The sequence below is a fragment of the Didymosphaeria variabile genome, assembly GCF_027946475.1.
Source record: "Didymosphaeria variabile strain IMI 356815 chromosome Unknown scaffold_10, whole genome shotgun sequence".
Taxonomy (NCBI): domain Eukaryota; kingdom Fungi; phylum Ascomycota; class Dothideomycetes; order Pleosporales; family Didymosphaeriaceae; genus Didymosphaeria; species Didymosphaeria variabile.
The window spans coordinates 31,908-54,688 of record NW_026611629.1 but is presented as its reverse complement, the minus strand read 5'-3'; the positions used below and the strand labels follow the sequence as shown (position 1 = coordinate 54,688).

The 22,781-nt window shown below is 41.6% G+C and overlaps 5 protein-coding genes across 5 annotated transcripts; 3 read left to right on the top strand and 2 right to left on the bottom strand.

The window, feature by feature from the left end:
• Nucleotides 1–4,133: 4,133 nt before the first annotated feature.
• On the top strand, nt 4,134–5,173 carry N0V89_012095 (uncharacterized protein; the record flags this gene model as incomplete). The annotated part of the gene is made up of 3 exons (XM_056220820.1): nt 4,134–4,392; nt 4,443–4,612; nt 4,775–5,173. 3 exons carry the CDS (start codon nt 4,134–4,136, stop codon nt 5,171–5,173), a joined length of 828 nt encoding a protein of 275 aa, XP_056064807.1.
• Nucleotides 5,174–6,143: 970 nt separating this feature from the next.
• On the top strand, nt 6,144–6,791 carry N0V89_012094 (uncharacterized protein; the record flags this gene model as incomplete). The annotated part of the gene is made up of 1 exon (XM_056220819.1): nt 6,144–6,791. The coding sequence occupies one exon, from the start codon at nt 6,144–6,146 to the stop codon at nt 6,789–6,791; it is 648 nt and encodes a 215-aa protein (XP_056064806.1).
• A 3,918-nt stretch (nt 6,792–10,709) lies between these two features.
• N0V89_012093 (uncharacterized protein) lies at nt 10,710–12,740 on the bottom strand (the record flags this gene model as incomplete). Its single annotated transcript, XM_056220818.1, has 4 exons — nt 10,710–10,953; nt 11,003–11,909; nt 11,966–12,355; nt 12,542–12,740. 4 exons carry the CDS (start codon nt 12,738–12,740, stop codon nt 10,710–10,712), a joined length of 1,740 nt encoding a protein of 579 aa, XP_056064805.1.
• A 3,501-nt stretch (nt 12,741–16,241) lies between these two features.
• On the top strand, nt 16,242–17,106 carry GCH1_2 (GTP cyclohydrolase 1; the record flags this gene model as incomplete). The annotated part of the gene is made up of 3 exons (XM_056220817.1): nt 16,242–16,401; nt 16,448–16,752; nt 16,804–17,106. The coding sequence occupies 3 exons, from the start codon at nt 16,242–16,244 to the stop codon at nt 17,104–17,106; spliced, it is 768 nt and encodes a 255-aa protein (XP_056064804.1).
• Nucleotides 17,107–17,510: 404 nt separating this feature from the next.
• On the bottom strand, nt 17,511–20,972 carry N0V89_012091 (uncharacterized protein; the record flags this gene model as incomplete). Its single annotated transcript, XM_056220816.1, has 1 exon — nt 17,511–20,972. The coding sequence occupies one exon, from the start codon at nt 20,970–20,972 to the stop codon at nt 17,511–17,513; it is 3,462 nt and encodes a 1,153-aa protein (XP_056064803.1).
• Between the last annotated feature and the right edge of the window lie 1,809 nt (nt 20,973–22,781).

Genomic DNA, 22,781 nt, shown 5'->3' with positions numbered 1-22,781 from the left:
CCCACAACTGTAGAAAAGCCTGCTATCTTGTGGATTGGTCAGAGCACTCCATGCAATACAGGACACATGTCTACAGAAACCTGGTCCTTCACGTCAATATCGCTCCTGTGAACATGTATCCCTACTGGGTGCTCTCACTCCAAATATACAGCATCACCCATCGTGTGTTTATTTTGGACAAAGAACGTGCTAGCGTAATAACTATGGGTAAGTGCAACGCGTGCACTAGAACGCCCACTATAAGAGATACTTATAATGAGCCAAAAACGTACACAGAGTTTATAATATCTAAACACTCTTACTTAAATATTCTATAAGGAGTCTCTATAGACGTTCACGTAAACTCTAGATAGGGGGTAAATAAGTAGTAAGCTTACTAATCTATCTTAACCTTACCCTTAATATATAAAATTAAATCTTTACTTTAGAACTAATTATTCTATATATAATCTTATAGCTAGAGATCTAAAAGTTCTATAAAACTATACTTATTATTTTAAATAGGGAAAAGTACCTCTCTATTTCTAGAATATATTTACTAAAAAGTAATAGCTATTCTATTAAGGGACCGCCTCTTTTAGGCTTAGTATTATAAATTAAAACTACTTTTATTACTTTTAAACTAGATATAGTAGAAGCTATAATATTTTTTAATTAATAAAATATTAAATAAGTAAATTATACTTTTACTATAAACTTATATATACTTTTAGTATAATTAGGTTAATACTATACTTACCTAATAATATAATATTTTTAAAATTCTTTATTTAAAAACTTTTTTTTTATAATATTAGTTATTATTACGGCTACTACGCCGTAATAGAATTATAGGACTTACGTTAATAATAGTAGTAACTAATTAGATTATATAGGAGAAGAATATAATTATAGGTTAGATACTAAATATAATATAGGTATATAAGGAAGTTACGTAATTAGATCTATAGATCTATAGAATAGAGCTATAGAGCCTAGATCTATAGAATTTATAGGTAGAGCCTATAAAGCTATTATTAGATAGTAGTATATAGAGATAATAGATTACTACTAGGTAAGCCTTTATTATTAATCTATAATATAGTTCTCTATATCTAGTTTTCTTATAGAAGATTACTATTAAGCTCTTAGTAATAGATTCTTATAGTAATAATTAATTAATATTTATACTATATATAATCTATACTACCCTATACGCTACTTATCTCTTACTAGAACCCTAATAGGGCCACGGCTAGTAATAGAGTCCTAGAGGCCCTATTATATAGTATTCTATATAGCCTTACTAGAAAAGGCACTATAGAATATAAAACCTATAATTTATAAAATAGATATATATAGGGAATAGTAAGAAGAATAGGAAGTAGTAAGTATTAATAGACACTAACTAGTAAATAATTAGAACTACTATAAGGTTAAATAGCTAGGACGTAATAAGAAAGGGAACCTATAGAATAATATATAGAAACTAGAAAGTAATCTTAACTACCCTAAGAAGTTAGAAGAATTTTAGTTAAACTAATTTCTTAAAGAAAACCTAGAGATATTAAACTAAGAGTTAGACTACCTTATAGTAAATTATAAAGAATACTACTATTAAAGAAGGTATAAGTAGTATTTTAAGAAACTATTTTACCTTTCTTAGAACTATTCTATAGACTAGTGGCCTTTAGCTCTATTTCTTTCTAATCTAATTTAGCCTCTAGAAATACTAACTAATAATTCTCCTACTTATTAAGAAGCTCCTTCTATTTCTATAATTATAATATCTTTACTTAGGTAGTAGTAAGGGTATCTAGAATCTCCTTCTAAGCTTTCTTAGCCTTAATAAGTTTAGCTTAAATTTTAGCTTAGGAATAATTAGTATTACACATTATAAATAATTAGTATAGATAGAATAATAGTAGTAAATAATATACTCTTAGCTACTAAAATACTATTAATATTATAAAAACTATAGATATTTAAATAAATATAAGCTTTATAAGTAGGACACCTAGGCGTATTATATAGAGAAAGCTTATATAGAATTTTTAACTAATTATAGTAAGAGTAAGGTATAGTAAGAAATCTATAATAACTAATTTTATTAGTAAGTGTAAGTTATTTATTAGTTTTATAAAAAGGTATAGAGGGTAATAATAACCTAACTTATAATAGGGCTTACCCTACTAATATAGTACTACCCCTATAATAGATTAATCTTTAGGCTAAAGACTTAGAAGAGAAAAATAGTATTATAGCTACTATACTATAATAAAATTATAGGACTTACGTTAATAATAGTAATAACTAATTAAATTATATAGGAGAAGAATATAATTATAGGTTAGATACTAAGTATAATATAGGTATATAAGGAAGTTATATAATTAGATCTATAGATCTATAGAATAGAGCTATAGAGTCTAGATCTATAGAATCTATAGATAGAGCCTATAGAGCTATTATTAAATAGTAGTATATAGAGATAATAGATTACTACTAGGTAAGCCTTTATTATTAATCTATAATATAGTTCTCTATATCTAGTTTCCTTATAGAAGATTACTATTAAGCTCTTAGTAATAGATTCTTATAGTAGTAATTAATTAATATTTATACTATATATAATCTATACTACTCTATACGCTACTTATCTCTTACTAGAACCCTAATAGGGCCACGGCTAGTAATAGAGTCCTAGAGGCCCTATTATAGTTATCTTAGTGTTAGTAGAGCCGTATTTAGAAATAAAGGTTTTTTAAGTAGGAAATAGAGGCTTACTTAGTAGCTTACTACTTTTATATAGCCTATACGCTAACCCTATTATATAAAAATATACTATTCTTACTAGCCTACCCTTTTTACTCTATTATCTCTTTACTCCTAATACCCCTCTCTTACCTAATTAGTTACTTAGACTTACCTATAAGGCTTTTTTCTACCCCTTAGTACTTATATAATCGTGCACTACCTAGATAGCTCTAATTTTACCCCTTTAATAGACTAATAATAAGGGTAATAGGGGCCATATTTAAAATAGTTTTTATATTCTCCTTAATTTTCTATAAGTAGCTCTATTTTACTCTAGATTTTAGCTACTTTAGATTTATTACCTTCTCTATAACTAAGTAATATTTATAGTATCTATCCTTTACTCTAGTACTACCTATAAACTAATTCTAGCTATTTCTTTAGTTCCTTCTTTTAGAAGAAGTCGTATACCTACTTATCTTAGAGATTATTAACCTACTACGTTATTAGTTACGTAGAATAATAATAGAAGCGCCTTATACACCTTAATAGTATCTAAGTAGAAGGGGTTAGGCCTATATAATCTTAGCTAGGCCCTTAATAGTTTTACAGGACTATAAGCCTTAGAAGGTTAATTAGCCTAGAATACTATTACTATAAAGTTAGTTTTATAATAGAGTTAAACGTGGTAGACCTAGCTAGACTATAATCTACTATTTAGCTATATAGAATAGCATTAGCATACACTTACCTAGTCTACATTTAATACTAATTAATAGAGCCTAGTTCTACATAACTACTTACATCACGGCAGGTTGCGTTTCGGCGTTATAGATTTAGTGGAAGGAACGGCTAGAGCAGTATCTTAATCTAGTAGGAGACCACTTAGGCGCCAATCTACCTCTACGAATTGGTCCACCCCACCAGGAGCGTGAAGGTGGAGGCCTAGATCAAGATATAAGCCCTAGTTTGGGTCTCGGAGTCGCCGATGAATGGGCAGCCTTTGCTGGGAGCACCCTAATCAGCGTGCGCACAGTGGATCAGACGGAACGGGCATCTACAGGCTCGTACGATTTTCATGCAGGCTCTGACGAGAAGGAGGAGGCGCTCCCTACGGCACGGCTATCCTTCTGGAAGCTGGAGCCACCGTTACTCGGTCCCAGGTCAAGTATTGGTGGAGTATCTGCTCACGGCTTCTTCCAACAGCGAAGGGGCTTTATGCGAAGGCCGCACCACCATTCACGTACATTTAGGGGCTGTGCGAGCTCGTGCGTAGAAATTTCCTCAAGTGTGCAGTTATGGCCTACTTAAACGTCTGCGCTTCCCGCTTCTTTCGAACCCCCAGGACCCTCTGAGGACTAATGCCAGCGATGACATCACTTTTCGGCGCTATACCTATGCCGCAGTCGCAACGCTCCCTCCACTTTATAGCTTATACGGGGCCTCCAGAACCAAAGCAAACACCTCGACGTTCCCATTCGAAAAAGGTCCCACCTAACGACGACGACAACGAATACCCCGACATTGATGAGATTCTGAGTATGGAGCGTGATTCGAACACCGAAAGGGGGAATGGAAAGGAACTCGCACACACGGTGGATGATGTTGAAATCGTCGATTCAACAACGTCCTCAGGTCGGCATCCCCTACGCCGACGTAATGTCGGTGTTTGCTCTGGCGTTGTATGACAGCTGATAGAGATGCAGCCGACAACGAAGCCAACTATAAGATCAGCGGCAGTAAAGGAGAAAGTGGTGATGTCAGCAGTGACGATCCCACGAACGAACGGGAGGGCGTCTTAATGCCAACAACTCTAGAAGGAAGCCAGCCGGCCCCTTCGAAGGGCAGCAGTCAAGGTAAGTGCCTGTACCAGATTGTAATAATAGCGCGCGTATACATTTTCTGACGATGCTTAGAAACTCTGGTCGTTATCAATGACAGTCAGTCGGACTCTGCGGCCTACTCGGGCGGCCCGCACGAAAAAGGTTCAGGTCTGCATATGCGCGATCGCACCTGTTAGATGCACACGAGCCCACAGAATACGATGAGCGAGCCGACACCGAAACGGAAACGCGGTGCTTCGGTTAATGCTGTTGATTGCAAGCGGTACCTTCGCTCATCCAACGGAGTATCGAAACAGCAATCCACAAACGCCGCACATGCGCCAAAACAACAGGAACGATATCTCTCCTCCGGCTCTCCGCAACACTGCCCAGAAGTACGGTCGCGCGCCGATGTTGCGGAGGTACAGGACGGCGAAGGCACTAGCATCAACAGCAGTAACAGTGTAGGAAACGATGCCCCTATCTTTTACCTCAGCACTAAAAAACTACGAGGTCTAGATGGAACAGAGACTAACCACAAAAGTGCGAGTAATGATGACAAATACGAGGTAGAGCAGATTCTAGTAGTCCATCTATATTACGAGAATCTGTAGTATTGTGTCTAATAGGTTAACTACGAGGCTAATCTAGAATAGTATAATATATCTAATTTTAAAAATTACCTATGTAAGCTCCGTGCGTTCTACGAGGCTAATCCTACCAAGCTAAATCCGGTAAGACTTAGTTACTAGGAACTGTGTTAGGAAGAGGATAGAGATGCGGATAATTTTTTAGACGATGATAAGCCTAAAAAGACTGCCCGCAGAGGGTGGAGGACTACCAAATCGGATTGAGTAAGACCTGTTTACTCATTTACTATTTCAAGTAATTGAGCATTAAACTACCAACATCAAGGCCTCTTTAAACAGTTGTCCTGCATCGCAAGCTCCCGTGATATGTACACTACGATCATGAGCACCCAAAGCGTCTGAGCTCGGCTGACGCTGAACTACCTATCACTTCCTTGTTGTTCCAGGTTGCATTGCACGTGAAGGCTCAGGGTCAGTTTCTCGCTGCTCTTCGCCTCTTCCTGTCCATTCTTTTACCGCATCTCTCCCACCACGTCCATCTCGACCATCGCGTCCCTCACGCCCGTCTCTGCCATTCCGTATCTTAAGCGCTTCTATGTCGACTTTCTACGAAGCCAGCGAAGTACTACCCGCCACGTCATTTCCGAATGCTGAAGGTCTAACAATCAGATCTTCTCGTTCGACCCAGCAATCAGGATAGCCCGAGCCCTGCGTGTCAATTATGCATGAATCTGCACCTCTACTCGGATGTGGACGATGTTGAAAGGCCGTAAGCGCCTATTGGACCATGACACAACCAGTGCGACCGCGCCCGTTGTCGCGGTGTTGCACATCGTGCATGTGGTCTGAGCGTGACTATTATCGTGAAATGATCGGCTCCACACTCCTGATTCATCAAAACTGCAGTTGCTAGAAATAGCCTCATCTCCATGCTTTCCGATACCATATCAAAACATCGATCTGGTTTTAACTACTGAATCAACGAACGTACAATATGCATACAACATCGACATATGAATCCACGAAGACGGTAGGCCCGTACCGTAACATTCTCACCGAAAAGATCGCTATCGACTGCGAGATGATGCGGTCCAACATCGGTCAGGTCCTCGGCCGCATCTCTGTCGTCAATTACGAGAGCGAAACCATCTTCGATAGTTTCGTGTACTACCCAGAGCCCATCAACATTACAAACACCGATGAAGAGTTTTCCGGAATCGGCTGGAACGATATTGATCCGCAGAACGGCGCCCAACCTTTTTCTGAAGTTCAGACTCAACTGATCGAGCTTCTCCGCGATCGGATTGTGATCGGCCACGATATTCAAAAAGATTTGAAGGTCATCTCAATGGATTTGCCTGCTCACATTCTACGGCTTCAGAGTGCTTTTTGGCTGGCCACGCCTCTCAAGTTTGACATGACAGTCCGCGACACACAGAAGTATAGTGGGTACCGCCAATATGCCAATCACGGCGCCCACCAGGGCCCCAGTCTTAAGAATCTGGCGCTGAAGGTGCTGGGTCGCCCGATCAAGCAGGGTCGAACGTCGAGCGTAGAAGATGCTGTTGCGACCATGGAAGTTTATCGCAATGCTGAGGTAGACATCGACCGAGAACAAGGGCAGTGGGGCTTGACTTATTGAATGTAATGGTCGTAAAGGTACATGGACTGTGCCTAGCTAAGCAGTGAAGAGAAGTACAGGGGACAGGATGTAGGAGTATTTTGTTGTGTGTAACGAAACGCCCTGCTGTCCTCTTAAGCTATGTAGCCGCCAGTTTGAGTAGTGCACATCCCTTCCTGATGTATCACCAGGCCAGCGTGCAGTCAATTTCTATTGAAGCTGTGGCTTAACATTTCAATATGCTGCTCAATGACATCTTGTGCGAAGTCCGTGTTAATCTCAAAAGTTTTTGCTCTGAGTAGTGCTGGTAAGATGAACTTGCAATAGGGCGCCAACGGATGGATCTAAGATAATCTTAGCAATCGGTGTAACTAGCGTCTAAAGATGTTTTTAATGGTCCTTTCCCTATTTAATAAGCTTAGCTAATACGTCCTCCACCCTTACTTCTTAAAATATGGCCCTTACATGGTAGTTTTATACTAAATCTAGGGTTTATAAAGCTTATAGCTATAGCGTAACCTTATAAAAAGGAATTAGTTTCTATAAAATATAAGTCTTTATTCTTAGTGTTAAGCTAATAGGTATAACGCTATATTCTTATTTAATAACTAATATAAAATTATTATATATTATTACTAGGGTAGGTACTAGGGGGAATAAGAGAGATAGTAAATCTAGAAGAATAGTAAGATTAACTTTATCTAGCTCTTTCCTCTTAGGTAATATTTCCTTATTAATATATCTATCTATTTAATGCCGAATAATATAGGGAGTGTTAAGCCCTAGTAGCTAGTAAATCTATAATATAGGCGTAGCCGAGTGCTATATAGGCGTTATAGACACTAGATAGCGAGAAGAATATTAACTAGAATTAAGTAGGCTTAGTAAATATTAGTAAGAGTATAATACTATACTTATAATATAAAATATACTCTTTAAATATAATAACTAGTTTCTCACATATAGTATCTACTATAAAGCTAGAGCCTATTAATATAGAATAGCTTTTTAGAAGTAGGAGAAGGTAAAATTTATATATATATTAATCTAGTTATCCTTATTATCTAAGTATCTAGGGCCTTATCCTTATTTATACTCTAAGTAAGTATGTGTTTATACCTTATATTATATCTAGCTAAAGTATTTCTACCTATAGTACTATTTTATAATAATCTAATACTTATTATATAAGGTACACTAGAATATACTAAGTAAATACTAAAGCGACCATTATACTAAGTCTAGGGTAGTATACTATATTATTCCTATTAACTTTTAGAATTTAGAATATACTTTCTAAGATATTATAAAATCTTAATAATATATTATAAATTAGTCTTTTTATATACTAGATAGGTCTTATCTTAAACTATATATAACTAATTATAGGCCTAGTTATAATTATACTATAAAGTATATTCTTTAGGCTATTAGTTAATATAATACCTTAGTGGCGATTTTTATTAGCTATACTTTATAAATTAGTACTCTAAGTTAATAATAGCCAACTTCTTTAGTTTATATAACTTAGCTTCTATAATAACCTATTATTAGGGAGGGGTTAGCTCTATTCCCTAGAATCTACTAGTATATCTTAACTAGAAATTCGTTTTAGTTAATACTATAGGTCCTATTTATAATAGTTAATAGTAATATTCTTTATCTATTTTTAATAATCTTATAGTAGGAGTGGCTTTACTATCCTCCCTACTAGTAGTAGTAGTAGTAGATAGCTTTAGTAAAATCTACCCCTTCTAGTTAGCTTCTTATTAACTACTAGGAAATTTACTCTATTATAGTTATTTACTACCCTATATAGATTAGCGACTATAGGCATTTACATATTTACACATTTATATATTTATATATTTATATATTTATATATTTATATATTTATATATTTAGATATACACATATTTAGATATATATATATTTAGATATACTTAGAGTATTAGTTTAAGGGGTGCTATTAGATTACTTTTAGAAATTAGTAATTTACTTAATACTAGTACGTAGATACGTAAAATAATATAACTAAGAGACTGGCTTATTTTATAAAGAGTTTTACTATCCTTATATATATAGAGTAAGGTGTTACTATTATATCTATTTATAAATAAATAGTTATAAAGGGAAAGCACCTAAGTATAGATATATATATATATATATTTTCTTAACCTTTTTACTACCTATTTTCTTATATTAAGAGTAGAGTAACTTACTTAGAATTAATTTAAGGCTTTTTAGATAAAACGGCGAATAGAAAGTATTTTAGAGGGAATAATAGCTCTATAGTAATCTAATAGAATAGATAGAGGAGAGTATCTATTTAGAGGTCTTAAAGTTAAGATCTATAGTCTAATTTATAATATTAAAGAGATTAAGAATTATACTAAACTATTTCTAAAGTATAAAGAGTAGAAAGGGATTACTACTAAATACTACTTTTAGGAAGACTCTACACGAGGTATATATCTAATAGAACTGTGAGATTATTACGAACTAAATAACGTAGGGAAGTTTAGGCGCTTATAAAGGTAGAAGATATAATAACTAGGGTTATAATAAGATAAAGATATACTAAGTTACTTAAATAGTAGTTATATAACTTACTTAGCTACTTAGGGTTCCTAAATAACTAAGTAGCTAAGAGCTATTATATAACCTACTTAGTTATTTAGGGCTCCTAAGTAACTAAGTAAGATCCCTATATAGGAATATAAGAATAAACCTTTATACTTATATTTAACCTAAGTTTTAATCTATTATTTAGATTTACTTAGGCCCCTTATTAATTTATTATACTTTATAAGATACTTCTATATTAATAAGAATCTCTTCTTCCTTCCCTTAGTAAGTCTTACCTAAGAACTAACCCTAACCTATTTAGGACTAGCTACCCTTTCTAGATTTAATAGAGAGATTATTAGTATTAGTAGTTAAGTAATTAAGATATAGTATATAGCACTAATTACTACTATTAATGTCTATCTAACTCTAGACTAAGGGCCGATATAGCTCTTATTCGAGGTAGATAATAAAAGTAATAAAAAGCTAATACTAGAGGTTAATAAGTTAATAAGTAATTTCTAGGGAGGGTCCCTTCTCTATAACTAGTAAATTAAGAGTTAGAAAGCTATTATTATAAGGGGTTTCTACCTACCTAACCTAGACTAGCCTTATGGGTATTTAGTAGATAAGAGTAAATAAATAATAGAGGGGGAGTAAGAGAATAACCTAACCTTACTATAGAAGGTAAGGTAATAATTATATAAGAAGACTAATAGATCTTAGTATAAAAAATATACTTTAATTTTAACTATAGAGTTTTAACTATAAAGAATAGGAAATACTTAAGAATTATTCTAGACTATATACTACTCTTTCTAGTCCTTATAATCCCTTACTAACCTCTATTCCTAGGGAGTATAGCCCTAATCTAGGAGTAGCTTTTCTACTCTAGCTAAGCCCCTCTATTCCTAGGATCCTATTATCTTAGTAGGATTATAATTATATACTTACTAACCTAACTTCTTTAGTTCCTTAGTATCTAATAATATATTAGCCCCTAGCCTTATTAGTTCTACCCTACTAGGTGTCTTTATCTTTCTACTATTATTCCGCGAGATTATAATAGCTATCGAATAATATTAGATTTTAGTATAATTATTATAGATAATATTAGTGGAATTCTACTCTATATTTAAGATAGAGGGGCTATCTTAATCCGTAAAGACTATACTTTTAGTGCTTAGTTAAATAAAAGTTAAAATCTCTAATAATTTGTTCTAAATAGTGAACTAACTAATGTAATTAGAAACAAACGTAAAATGGTATATACGTATTTAACGTTACTCTATTTTAAGCCGTTTCTTCACCAGGACATTAACACGCGATAAGAATTTAACATTTTCGTTAACTACAAACATGCCTTCCATTTTAATTGCCAGAATTCGTCGACCTTAGATGCTCGAACAAGTCTAAAGAGCCTTTCGGTAATCTTTCTACCGTTCTCATATCCATCTGTTCGATAGGAAATAGGTTCTGAGAAGAAAGGCACCCTGTAACCAGAGCTATAAGAGCTGGCTGGACAGCTTGACTTAGTGGCTTCAAAAACAATCCTTGCTGTTGGTATAGCAACTCTGTAAAGCGTTTAAAGCTCGGCTCAGCTACAGACCGTAGCCTGTGTGCGTCAGCTCAGCCCTACAAATAATCCTGTGCAGGTCACTAACGCTGTATCGGTAAGGGACAGGTCTTGGTAAGATGGCCCTGATGGAATCAGTGCGAGGATTCCGAACCCATAGACACTGGTCAACATCTGCAAGTTTCGGGCCAATTTCCGTAGGCGCTTGACTTTATCACAGAGTCTTTTGAATTCTTTGGTTTCTTGCCCCAAACCCGGCTGGATTATGGATGTTAACGCCGCAGTCGTGGCGGCTTCCTGCAACACGATAGGGTTCCCCCTCCGAGCTTTGCGTGCTATTTCAAAAGTACTGGAAGTCTCTATAGCTATGAAGTTGCTCTGACGAAAGACTTCCTGTTCGATGGCGCAGAACTTGATGATGTGATAACGTCTTGTGAGAACGCACAGTGCTTCTTCATTGTCAAGGCGACATATCTCGTTGAAGCATTCTGTAATGTTCAGAGTCGGCCCAATGTGATGTGGATAGCTGACTTTTCTCTGCCTCGCAACACGAAGAAGTTCTTTGAAGTCAGCCAAAGTTCCACAGGTGCCGATACCCAGGTATAAGGAGCGCAGCTGCATCACTTGCGTATGATTTTGGCTAGCTTCATCGTTGTGAGGATAGTCTAAGTATCTTTCCGCGCTGACTCGATCTGAGACGGAAAGCGTGGCCAATTTTTGGCGTTCGGTACGAAGAAGGCTGCAGTATGCAGGGTTGTCTTCATATGTCTCATCATTGCTATGCGCTTGCTTCCTTTTCCGAAGAAATTTTGGTTGTGCATGTTCAACTCCGCCGGAAGAGGCCTGGACAGCGTCAGATAGGCCTTCGTTTTCGATCCAGAATCGACCCTCTGAGTGTTGGAACGCTTCGTCCAGTTGCGGCAGCGCAGTATTGTCGAAGTCAACCTCGCCTTCGGAAGGCAAGGCATTCAAGTTATCTTGGATGTGCATGTAGACTTGGAAGTTATTTTTAGTAATTGAAAACAAGTTACATTAGGAGCGGAGAACGCACCATGTATGGCGTCCAACGACAGCGAATTAGAATCTAATGTAATGTCGTGCAATGGAAGCAGACCCTCGAACATACCGCCAAACATATCTTGTTGGCTCTCACTGAAGTGCTGCGGCATGAATGCATCCATAGTGATAGCGTCTCGACTAACCGTTACGTCTGATGCAGCGAAGTGCGAAACCCCTTCGTACAGTTGATGACCGTGATTCTCTTCTGGAATTAATGCGGTTCCTTCGTCGGCCGTAGCTAATGTACCTTGTACCCTATCTGCCATGACTGAATCTATGTGGCGCAGGATATTAAAGACTTTCGTACGGGCAGTTACTGTCCTCTCGCCTTGTTCCTCAAGGTCGAGCCAGACAGCGCCAACGATAGCGCTCAATGCGTTCGCTAAGACAGTGGTGGAAGGCGGTTCTTGTTGTTGTCGAATGCTTTGGACGATACAAGATTCTATACCTAATTTCCTACACGCATTCGCCCGTCCTTGTTTGGTCTTAGACCAGTGCTGACGGGATTCCGCATCACCTAGCCTCGTTGGCGACCGTAAGAAGAATAGTAAAGTAATGATCAACTTACTCTTAGTTTTCCCCTTCGTCATGACAATGTCATGTGTCTCCACCATGTCGATTACGGATGTACCTATTTTGGCTAAGCCCCTGTTGCCGTCGTCCGATTTTTCGGCTTCTTCGCTCCTGTGGGCTGCTTTAAGAGCTACGCGGAGCGGCTCACAGTCGGAAAAGCGGTATCCGATCGCCTCTTGCACGTAATCAACCATCGTGTTCGTGATTCTTCGCAGGGTGAAAGATGTGATGACTTGTAATCAATGTTGTCTCAGCTTTTCTACGTTTCATTCCATGAGCGAATCCAGCTGATAAATTCGCCACTAGCTACGGCCTTGTCAGCATCAGCGTCCGGTGAAAAGGCAACTTAGCACCAGCTCCCTGGAACGCCATGACCGTTGCCAGTCAGCGCATAAATCCGGTCAGAAATCTTGATATCAAGCTCAAGTACAGGCATATCATGCATATCAGGCTCGCAAATAAGAGCTAAGAAAGACCTCTCGCAGACCAATTGTAGGATGAACCATGAATGAGAGACGCACTGAACACTGTGTAGGAGTGAGCATACACAGTATGCGCTAACTCAATCCGGCTCATTGCGGCTTCTGAAGGACGGAAGTTGCCTGAATTGGAATAGTGCTGAAATGGGTCACTCTTGGCACCCACCACAACCTTGTTCTAAGCGCTCACCTCCGTCTGTCTTTCACCACCCCTCTCCTCCTCCGCGGTTTCCCCGCATGCAACAATCTGTTTCGATGTATTGATCAGCTTTTTGCCGCCCACAACCTGCCCGAGAGGCGTCCTACCACATCCGCGCTTCTGCGTCGATGGCACAGGATGTCGGGTCTTCCTAACCAATCACCTCCATCGTGGTATCGCAATCGACTTCGGGAAGAGCTCAGTGAACGCCGTGCTGCAACCATAGGTTGGCACGAACCTAGCGAAACATCAGATGTCTTCTTCTCTATTAGCCGTGCCCTGCACGATGGCCGGCCAGTTGGAAGACTGCCAACACTTCATAAATGACGCAATCTTCCCGTGTACTTGTATATGGTAGCCGTGGCTTCAGCGGTAACCATGTACCCCGAGTTTGTATCCGTACTGCGGCTAGTGGCACAGCAGAAACACATTGGAGCCGTGGTCCTAAGCTGCGGTCTTCGTCGTGTCTGGGAGAAGGTGTTGGAAAGAGAAGGTCTCTCTAAGACAGTGTGACTTATCGCTGGAAGGCGCCTCACGGACAGCCTCGTAGTCACAGGGGTAGTCGAGGCTGCTGTTATCACGCACCTGCAAAATACTTACTGAGCATACGTCTGGGCATTTGGCGATAGCCCGCTAGACCGGGACATGTTAAAAGCAGCAGGCCAAGCGGTTGTTGTGGTGGGTGACGAGCGCACTAGGAGTAAGACAATAGACTTAGCTCTGTTGGATGCCATTAAACAGGACGGATTTCATGCTTAATAAACTTTATTACCCTGTAATGCTTTACCACGATTAAGCATTTCCAATCTCCTAGTAGTTGACTTAACTAGGATAGAGTTTATTAGCGCCTTTATTCATCGTCGTAATTAATCTCTTAGGTTTCCATTTTATTACGCGACAGATAGGAATGCCGCGAAACTGCTTATAACCCTAATGCGCAATGCGCCCGCTGCTAGTCTAGCTTTGAGGAAAGCATATTACTAGCTTAGAGGGTATCTAGCACACGAGTTCCTAACTCGCCTTATCAGCATGAAAGAATACCTAATCTCGCACGTGCTGGGGTATAGGACAACCGGCTTTAGGCTCTTGTATGGGCTGCAGATAACTTTTATAGCGCTTATGCGTGCTAGAGAGCTAATGGCGTCTAGTGTTAGTAATGCATTCCTATCAGCGATGTATATTTATGCGACTCGTCCTAGCGACATCAAGCCTTATTATTTACAAAACCGGAAGCACATTGTGCTGGTGGACTCTGTCATGAATAGTGGGAAAACTGTGATGGAGTTTCTGCAAACTATCCGCGGCCTCGACGGCAAAATCTGCCTTGTGGTTGCACTTCGTCTTTGGACACCTAATTCACCGGTAGTGGGACCACCGGCACGGGCAACCGTCTTTTTAACACGACAAATCTGCTGCAGCAGCTCTCCCTAGCTAGACTGGGGGCTGGTCTAGCGGGTAAGCTCGATACTCCAATGGCACATAGTCTGGAAGCGGGGGCAGGTGGCAATTCTACAGCATTTGGACCGCGTTCATGTTCATTGTCAATGTCGGTTGGTAGAGTTTCTTAGGAGCTTGTCGGCAACAAATGCAGTTTCATGTATCATCCATATGTTTTCCTTTAATCTAGGCGGAGCCGCGACACCATACCCTCCAGACCATCACCCTCGGAGACTCTTCGCTGATCGATGCATATAGGCTTTAGCTTCTTCTAGACTCTCGAAGCCATGATGTTTATTGCCTTTATAACCGTCGACAAGCACGCAAGCGATTGCCCTGTGTACATTAGAGATGATCACGCTTTGGTCGTTATAAACAGCAGACTAAATTTTATACCATGATGTGCAGATCGCAGGTGAGTAGTGCCCCCTAATCACAGCATAGAAATCTTTTTTTCGTTTCGCCATATTTGCAGTGTGGAATGGCTTCCAGAAGCTTGAAAATGGAATAGAAATTCGGAATGGTTCACCACCTCGGCGGGTTGGGCTGCCCACGCCCAACGATAAAGTCTTAGTAGAGCTAATGTCATTCATATGCATTGATAACAGTTTATGGTGAACGATATCCGTATCGAGGTGTACAGCGTGCGTTTCGACGCTTCATGACGTTTAGATGCATCAACATACCAGGTTCTTTGTTTACTACATCCTGTAATTGATTCCTGCTGTGACTCTTCCACAGGGTAGGTACCGTTCATATCGCGATGGTGTTTGTAGAAGACATTTCATTGGTCGAGCATGTCAAGGCTGTGCCACACATAGACTTTCCGGTGAGACCACAATGTTGGTTCCGTTGACCGTTCTAAGTTTCATTGGTCTATTGAGGCTGTGCCAATTAGAGGTTTTCCGGTGAAGCCATAATGCCGGATGCATTAACTGTTGTAGTTACTGATGGTGGAGACAGGCAGTTACTATCCCGCCTGCAATCCCCCATACAAGCGCACCCAAGCCTGGTCGCTGCAGTAGCCTAGTACATGATGCAACCTAACCTAAGATATCTTAAGTCTCTTTTTCATGAGATACCCCGCACCAGAAGAGGTTGAAGGAAGAGGGTGGCAGATAATGAGCTGCAGTGATAACGCATATGACCAGTCAGGTTCAACGTTGAGGAACATGTTGGCCAGACTGTGTTGAGCACACCCTTGTCGACGATGTTCTCTGCCCGATTGGGCGTTTCAGCACCTTGATCTACAACCTTGCTTCCACTTCGTGACCTTGTTCCTTATATGTAGAGGCAAGAATCCTAGGCAGCGAGAATGGAAGCCCATCCCTGAGCACCCTTGAGCTCACCTCTATCGTTTGCATCTGAAGCTCTTCGGTCTTCTTTTATGATTCCACATGCTTCTTTGTGCATGCTACCATTGCCATACTGTGTAATGCGTCAATGTTCTTTATTTCAAGCCACTCTATCCTAACCTCCAAGGACTGCATCGAGTCTCGTTGTAAAGGAATACATAAGTGAGTGTACAATTTGGGAGTCATTAGCCATGTCAAGGGCCCTTACTTTTGTTCAGCGCGAACATGGACAGCCGAGATGGGCACAATGAATGCCACATATTCTATAGCGATGTCGATACGCTCAACGAGAATGATTTCTCAAAAGCTTTCCCGGGTACGATCCATGCTGAAAGCGCAAATACCCAGCACGACCCTATCGATCTCGACGGTTTGAGCTGGCCTGGTAAGTGACATGGCTACATGGAGGAAGAATGGCTAACGATTACCAGGCAAAGGCACACGCAAGAGAAAGGAAGCGACCAACCAGGAAAAGGAAGAGCAATTGGCAAAGCTATCTGGTGCAGTGAGGACAATACTGGAATGCATCGGCGAAGACCCCGACCGTGAAGGGCTACTGGATACTCCAGATCGCTACGCAAAAGCGTTTCTCTTCTTTACACAAGGCTATGAAGAGAACCTGCGCGGAATTTTGAATGGCGCTGTATTCGACGAAGACCACCATGAGCTCGTGATGGTAACGGATATTGATGTTTTCTCCCTTTGCGAGCATCACCTCGTGCCATTCACTGGAAAAGTACGTAAAACGTCACCCTAGATTTACACCATCATCCTAACCCTTAAGTAGATACACGTTGGTTACATCCCCAATGGCCGGGTGATCGGCCTCTCCAAGCTCGCTAGAATCGCCGAGATGTTCTCCCGCCGACTCCAGGTGCAGGAACGGCTCACAAAGCAAGTAGCCCTCGCCCTTTCCGAGGTTCTCCAGCCGCAAGGTGTTGCTGTCGTAGTGGAGTCTAGCCATCTTTGTATGACCATGCGTGGAGTTCAGAAGATAGGCGCAACCACTACAACCATGTCGATGCTCGGTTGCATGCGGTCGACAGCCAAAATTCGAGAACAGTTCTTGAATCGCATCAACCAGAAATAAAGCGTGTCTTTTACGATATCATGCGATGGTCTATGGGCCTGGTTATTGTTATAAATAGCGTTGGCAGCAGTACTCATTTACTCAGGCAAGTCACTCAGGGTCGTTCTGTTAGATGTGTTAGCCTTCAACATGCATCCAGTGTATCAACAGTCACTTGTTGAGCATCGCTACCTCTATCTTAGCACGTACAGATCCTACCTTACCTTGTGTGAGCTTCCGGTTCGCCTGAAATGCAACTCCATACAGTGATATTGATCGGAACGGGAGCATAAAGACACCTAAACGATAGACGTTTGTAATCTGCATACGAAACTTGCTTAACAATAAGAAGCAGTTTTCAAATTGTCCAAATCATATATCCCAAGGTATCCCTATCACAAATTCAAGATGCTTTCCTTCCTCACCTACGTACCGCCAAAGACTAAAAGGCTTTGAATATTGACTCTGCTGAATCCACGATGGCATAACAGTTCCCGGCCACGGTGGATCGGGAATTCTGCCACGACCATAATGCTGATCCTTTCGGGGCCAATGCCAGCTTCACGGAGTAGCTGTAGCACCGCATAAAGCGTCTTCCCCGTGGAAAGCACATCGTCCATCACCACCACCGACGCGTTCCTAGGGAGAACATCCCGTTCCATCTCCATCCGCTTCACCTTCGTTTCGTTTGGAACCAAAGACGAGATATATGACACGGGCTTGTCAACAGAAATGGTGGGTGGGGGGAGCTTGCCTGCTTCGCGAATCAAGACCAAGGGCACGTCGACATCGACTCGCGAAGCCAACGCCGACGCATAGACAAAGCCGCCCGCCTCGCAGCACACCACCGCATCGACTGTGGCCCAGTCACCGAGAAAGTGAGTTTTCAGCAGAGACGTACACAGGGCCAACCCACCCACGTGCTGAGGGATGTTTAGCACGTGGCGGAACTCCATGCCCTGGCGTGGGAAATTGGGTACCGAGCGCACTATGTTGGCCAATCGCTGTAGGCCCTCATCGAAGAAGGGAAGCAGATAGTGTTCGGCAAATCTGTTCGCCGCTTCGTTTCCTTCAGCTTCATTGTCGAAGATGAGACTGGGGTGGTAGTCCAAGGCCGCCAAACTCGACCGGCTATCGTCGCTGCCTTTGTTGTCGTCACCATGGTCGTCGCTGCCATGGCATCCTCGGCGATTTCGTTGTGTCTGTCTACTAGCTTGGATGTGAATCTCGATTAGCCTGCTGTTTGGTACTAAATGCGAAAAGGTCGCAACCGGCGCCTTGTCTCTCATTCCAGTGATGAGCAGCACATCCACATCTAGATTGCGGTACACCACATTTAAAAAATGGTCTTCTGGCAGCTGAGGTCGTTGCCGCACCTGCTCTTCGAAAAATGCCGTCAACGCTGGCCGGTGTTGCTCCTTGTAGGTACGGTCCGAAAGCAGGCGGTTCAGATCGGCGCGGGTAGCCGCCGCGTATTCTCGCTTGGTCGCATCGCTGATGCTCACTGCACGCGCTGTGTGGGTGTACCTAACGAACACGGAGGCCCAAACATCGGCGCAATAGTCCTTGCCGGCGCAGCTTTCGCCTGTGACGAGAACGACAAGCTTCGGTTCCACCGGCGTTTTCGGGAGCGGGCAGGCGTACGCCAGCACATGATGCGGGTCCAAGCTGTGTTTCAGATGGCCAAGGCGAGCCCAGTTCGGTCCAAAAGCCTTGACCGCTAACGCGGTGTCTCTAGGGTCGGGCCCAAGGTCGGCACCGTAAGCTCCGCTACTCAAGGGCAACAAGCCCCTAGCGACATCGTAAACCCACTGTACAGCAGCGCGTGCGGCTCCGGTGCCGTCTTGGTCGCGCGACCAGACACCAGTTATGACGCACGCAAAATCCCAGTCTCGACACCCGAAAGCAGTGGCATCGGCCGCAACGTCGCCAACCGCCCCGCCACCTTGTAGCAGATGGAGATAGCAGAGCAGCGAGGGACGAGTCGCAATGGCGGCCACCAACCGGTCAGCGACCTTCTCTTCTCCGATACCTTTCAAGAACAAACATCGCTTGAACGAGGACGTCTTGCCGCCGCCATGCCCGCCGTGCATCCCGGACACATACATCTCCGTCTCGAACAGACCGACGCCGTCCACCACCTCAGAGTCCTTCTCCGGCCCCAAGATTGCATATACTGGTGTGGGTGTAGATGTCGCAGAAGCGATCGCAGTAGTGGAGGACTCGAACATGGTCACGCCAAGATGCAGCTGGCCGGCGTCCCAGTACAGATACGCGTCGGCAGAAGAGTTCCGGGGGAGCTTTGTGGAGACGAGTTCATCAAAGTCCCTGAGTCTGAGATAAGCCTCGAGCTTGTCACTCAGCGGCATAACCCAGTTTCGTGTCAAGTAGATTGGAGCCGCGCAAGCTTTGAAAGTCACGCTGACGACAATGCCAAAGTTCGTCCCGGCGCCTTTTATTGCCCATAATATATCGGAATTGTTCTCCGGGCGAACAGCACCGGCTGGTTGGTGTTGGCTTGGTACATGGCCGACGCATAGGACTTGGTTGAAGTCGACGCCGACCACTACGGCACCGACAATGGCGTCGCACGCAAGCCCGTGCAACCTAGCCAGGTGTCCAATGCCGCCCTGTAACCATAGGCCCGCACCTACGCTTGGGCGAGCCCCCAAGGGTATTGTCACGCCTGCCGCCATGGCCTTGCGGATGATGTCCCCCGTCTTGCAGCCGGCCTCGGCGACGACCAAGGAACCAAGTTCCCCTCCATCCTCGGCCTTGAGAATGTGTATCTGGTCAAAAGCGCTCATATCGACCGAGACAACGTTGCGCCAGAGACATTGGCCACTGTGACCCCCGCCGATGATGGTTAGGCCCACTCCGTGCTTCAAAGCCCATCGAACGCACTGCTGGACGTCCTCGACTTTTGTCGGCCTGACAATCGAAGCGGGTGAGTGGAAGCGAGCCTCCTGGTTTTTGACTGTCCTGTCATGGTTCGCTAACAGTATCTGCGCTGTCAGCTCCGGCAACGTGGTTGCATGTTGGGTAAAGGCCGCCATAACGTTGGGTGAGCTAAACAAGAGCTGGCCTGGGTGGGCTTCCTCGCAACGGCCCAAGGCGCGGCACACCTTGCGCCAATCGACTCGAATGTCATGGTCCACATCCATAGCCTTAGTGAGAAACCCCGCGACGAAAGGAGCAAACTGATCCAGCACCTCATCGTCATCTGCCACGCAAACGACTCCATTAGGGTAAGAAGCAGTTTGATGGCATACCAAGCCGTTGAAGTGTAAGGAGCCATCGCGATGGAATACCACGACTATGCCACCTTCGGGCCGCTCAACGAGCATCGCAAGCGCCCGTTCGATGAATTTGCGTTTGGGCCTCATGCCGTACATGCTGTGGCAGAATAGAACGACGTCGTACTTTTCATCGTCATGACTCGTACCGACACTAGTACCGTTCCCTGCGTCGCCATCTGGAATGAAAGGTGTTTGGCGGATGTCGGGCGGTTTTTCCAAATAGGGCAGTGGAGACTTCGTTTCGGAAGTAAGCCATTCTTCCAACATCTTAGCAAACAAGCTGTTAGGCTCGAATGCAGTGTATCTCCCAATCTTTCGTCTCAGATGGTCTGGCAGATAGCCAAGTACGCTCTTTGGCCCAGGTCCGATTTCTAGTACTGAGATATGTATTTGCGAGTTGAAGAGAGGGGCTACTAGCTGAGACAGTTGAGGAATAATGAAGTCTTGGTACGTCATCCATCCTAAGCCCTGTATCAAGACATCGAAACCGGCGCTGTATTGTGTGTCGGACAACGGCTGCCTCGAGGGTGATGCCGTTGCCTTGGCTTCCTGCCTAAGTGCCTGTTTGAGAGAATCGATGGTAGCCATTCCAGTCCGGTATGGATGTACAAGTGTCTCGTAATTGTGATGGCGACGATGGTTGATATGAATCTCATTGAGGTCCACAGCCGGTGGCGTAGCAGCTAAAGAGGGGCTGTTTATTGATCGAGAGAGCTGGAACCTCTGCGCAGCAGCGCTAGCCCCAACTGGGATGCTTCATGTTGTGGAACCCATATATGCAGCTGCGACTGTCAGCCGTGGGCGCGTACTCTGTACTCACGCATGTGCATGGAACCGGGCAAGCACCTGGCCTGGAGGTTCCGTCTCACCTAACAGGCATGTCTCTCAGTCACGCTGCAGACGTAACATTAGTTTACGTAACGCCACAAGCTTCAAGAAGAAGCCCACCTATTCCTAGTGAAGTTGCTCGGAGTATTATCCGATTAACATTAATTCACTTAAGTAAGTTAACACGATTAATTTAATAGATGCACTAAGAAGCTCAGTTCTATACTAACGCTAACGCCCCTCACCATTGGTAGAAAAGCACTCTTTGTCGAAAAATAAGCGAGATACCCATCTTTAAGCAATTTAACTTCCGTACACACGCGTTAATACTATATTAGTACTCTTAGGTTACGTGTTCTACCTCTCTCTACACACGATTATTTTAATACGCCAAAGTGCTATAAAAGCCAGACTAAACATAAACACTATTATTACTTATACTTAGCTTAGTAACTATTACGCCCTTACCTACTTATTACTATAGATGGGCTGCTTTAAAGCTATTCTCTAGAGTTACTAGCCCTATCCCTATCTATTTTAAATATAGGTCTTTAGGTAATATCTTTTCTCTATTACTTAGTTATAAAAGTATTATTTTATCTTTTATTATATTATATCTAAGCACGGCCCTCCTACCATAACCTTAAATACGCTTAATAATCTTAGTAATTAATATAGATAGTATTTAAAGATACTTCTAATAGTTTTTTTTCTATTTTATAAGCTCTACTAATACGTCCTCTACCTATACTTCTTAGAATTTACCCCTTATATAGTAGGCTTATACTAGGTTTAGGGTTTATAAAACCTATAGCTATAGTATAACCTTATAGAAAGGAATTAGCTTATATAAAATATAAGTTTTAATTTTAAGTATTAAGCTAAGAGGTATAATACTACCCTTCTATTTAATAACTAATTTAGAACTACTATATACTATTACTTAGATAGGTATAAGTAGTAATAAGAGAGATAATAAGTCTAAGAAAGTAGTAAAATTATTCTTATCTAGCCTTTTTTTATTAAATAATATTTTCTTATTAATATAACCGTCTATTTTATATTAAATAATAAGACTTAGACTACTAAAGTAGTAGAAAATAATTTTATAATAGCTAGAACTATTATAAATTTCTACTTTAGTATATACTTTCTTAAACTTATAACTATACCCTTAAAACTCTTATACTATTATAAACTTATAGGTAAAAGGCTCCTAGTAATAGAATAGGGTAGTATTCTTTAATATTTCTACTTTAATAGTAAATAGCTCGAGACTATTCTAGGCTAGATTAGGCTTAATAAACCTAAGTAGCTTTTAAATATTATTCTAGTCTATTATAACGTTAATAGAGCCAATCTCGAATTCTAGATTTATAAAATATAAAGCTTAAAAGAGGGGCTTAATATAATAGGGCCTCTAGGACTCTATTACTAGCCATGGCCCTATTAGGGTTCTAGTGAGAGATAAGTAGTGTGTAGGTAGTATAGATTATATATAGTATAAATATTAATTAATTACTACTATAAGTAGGTATTACTAAAGACTTAATAGTAATCTTCTATAAA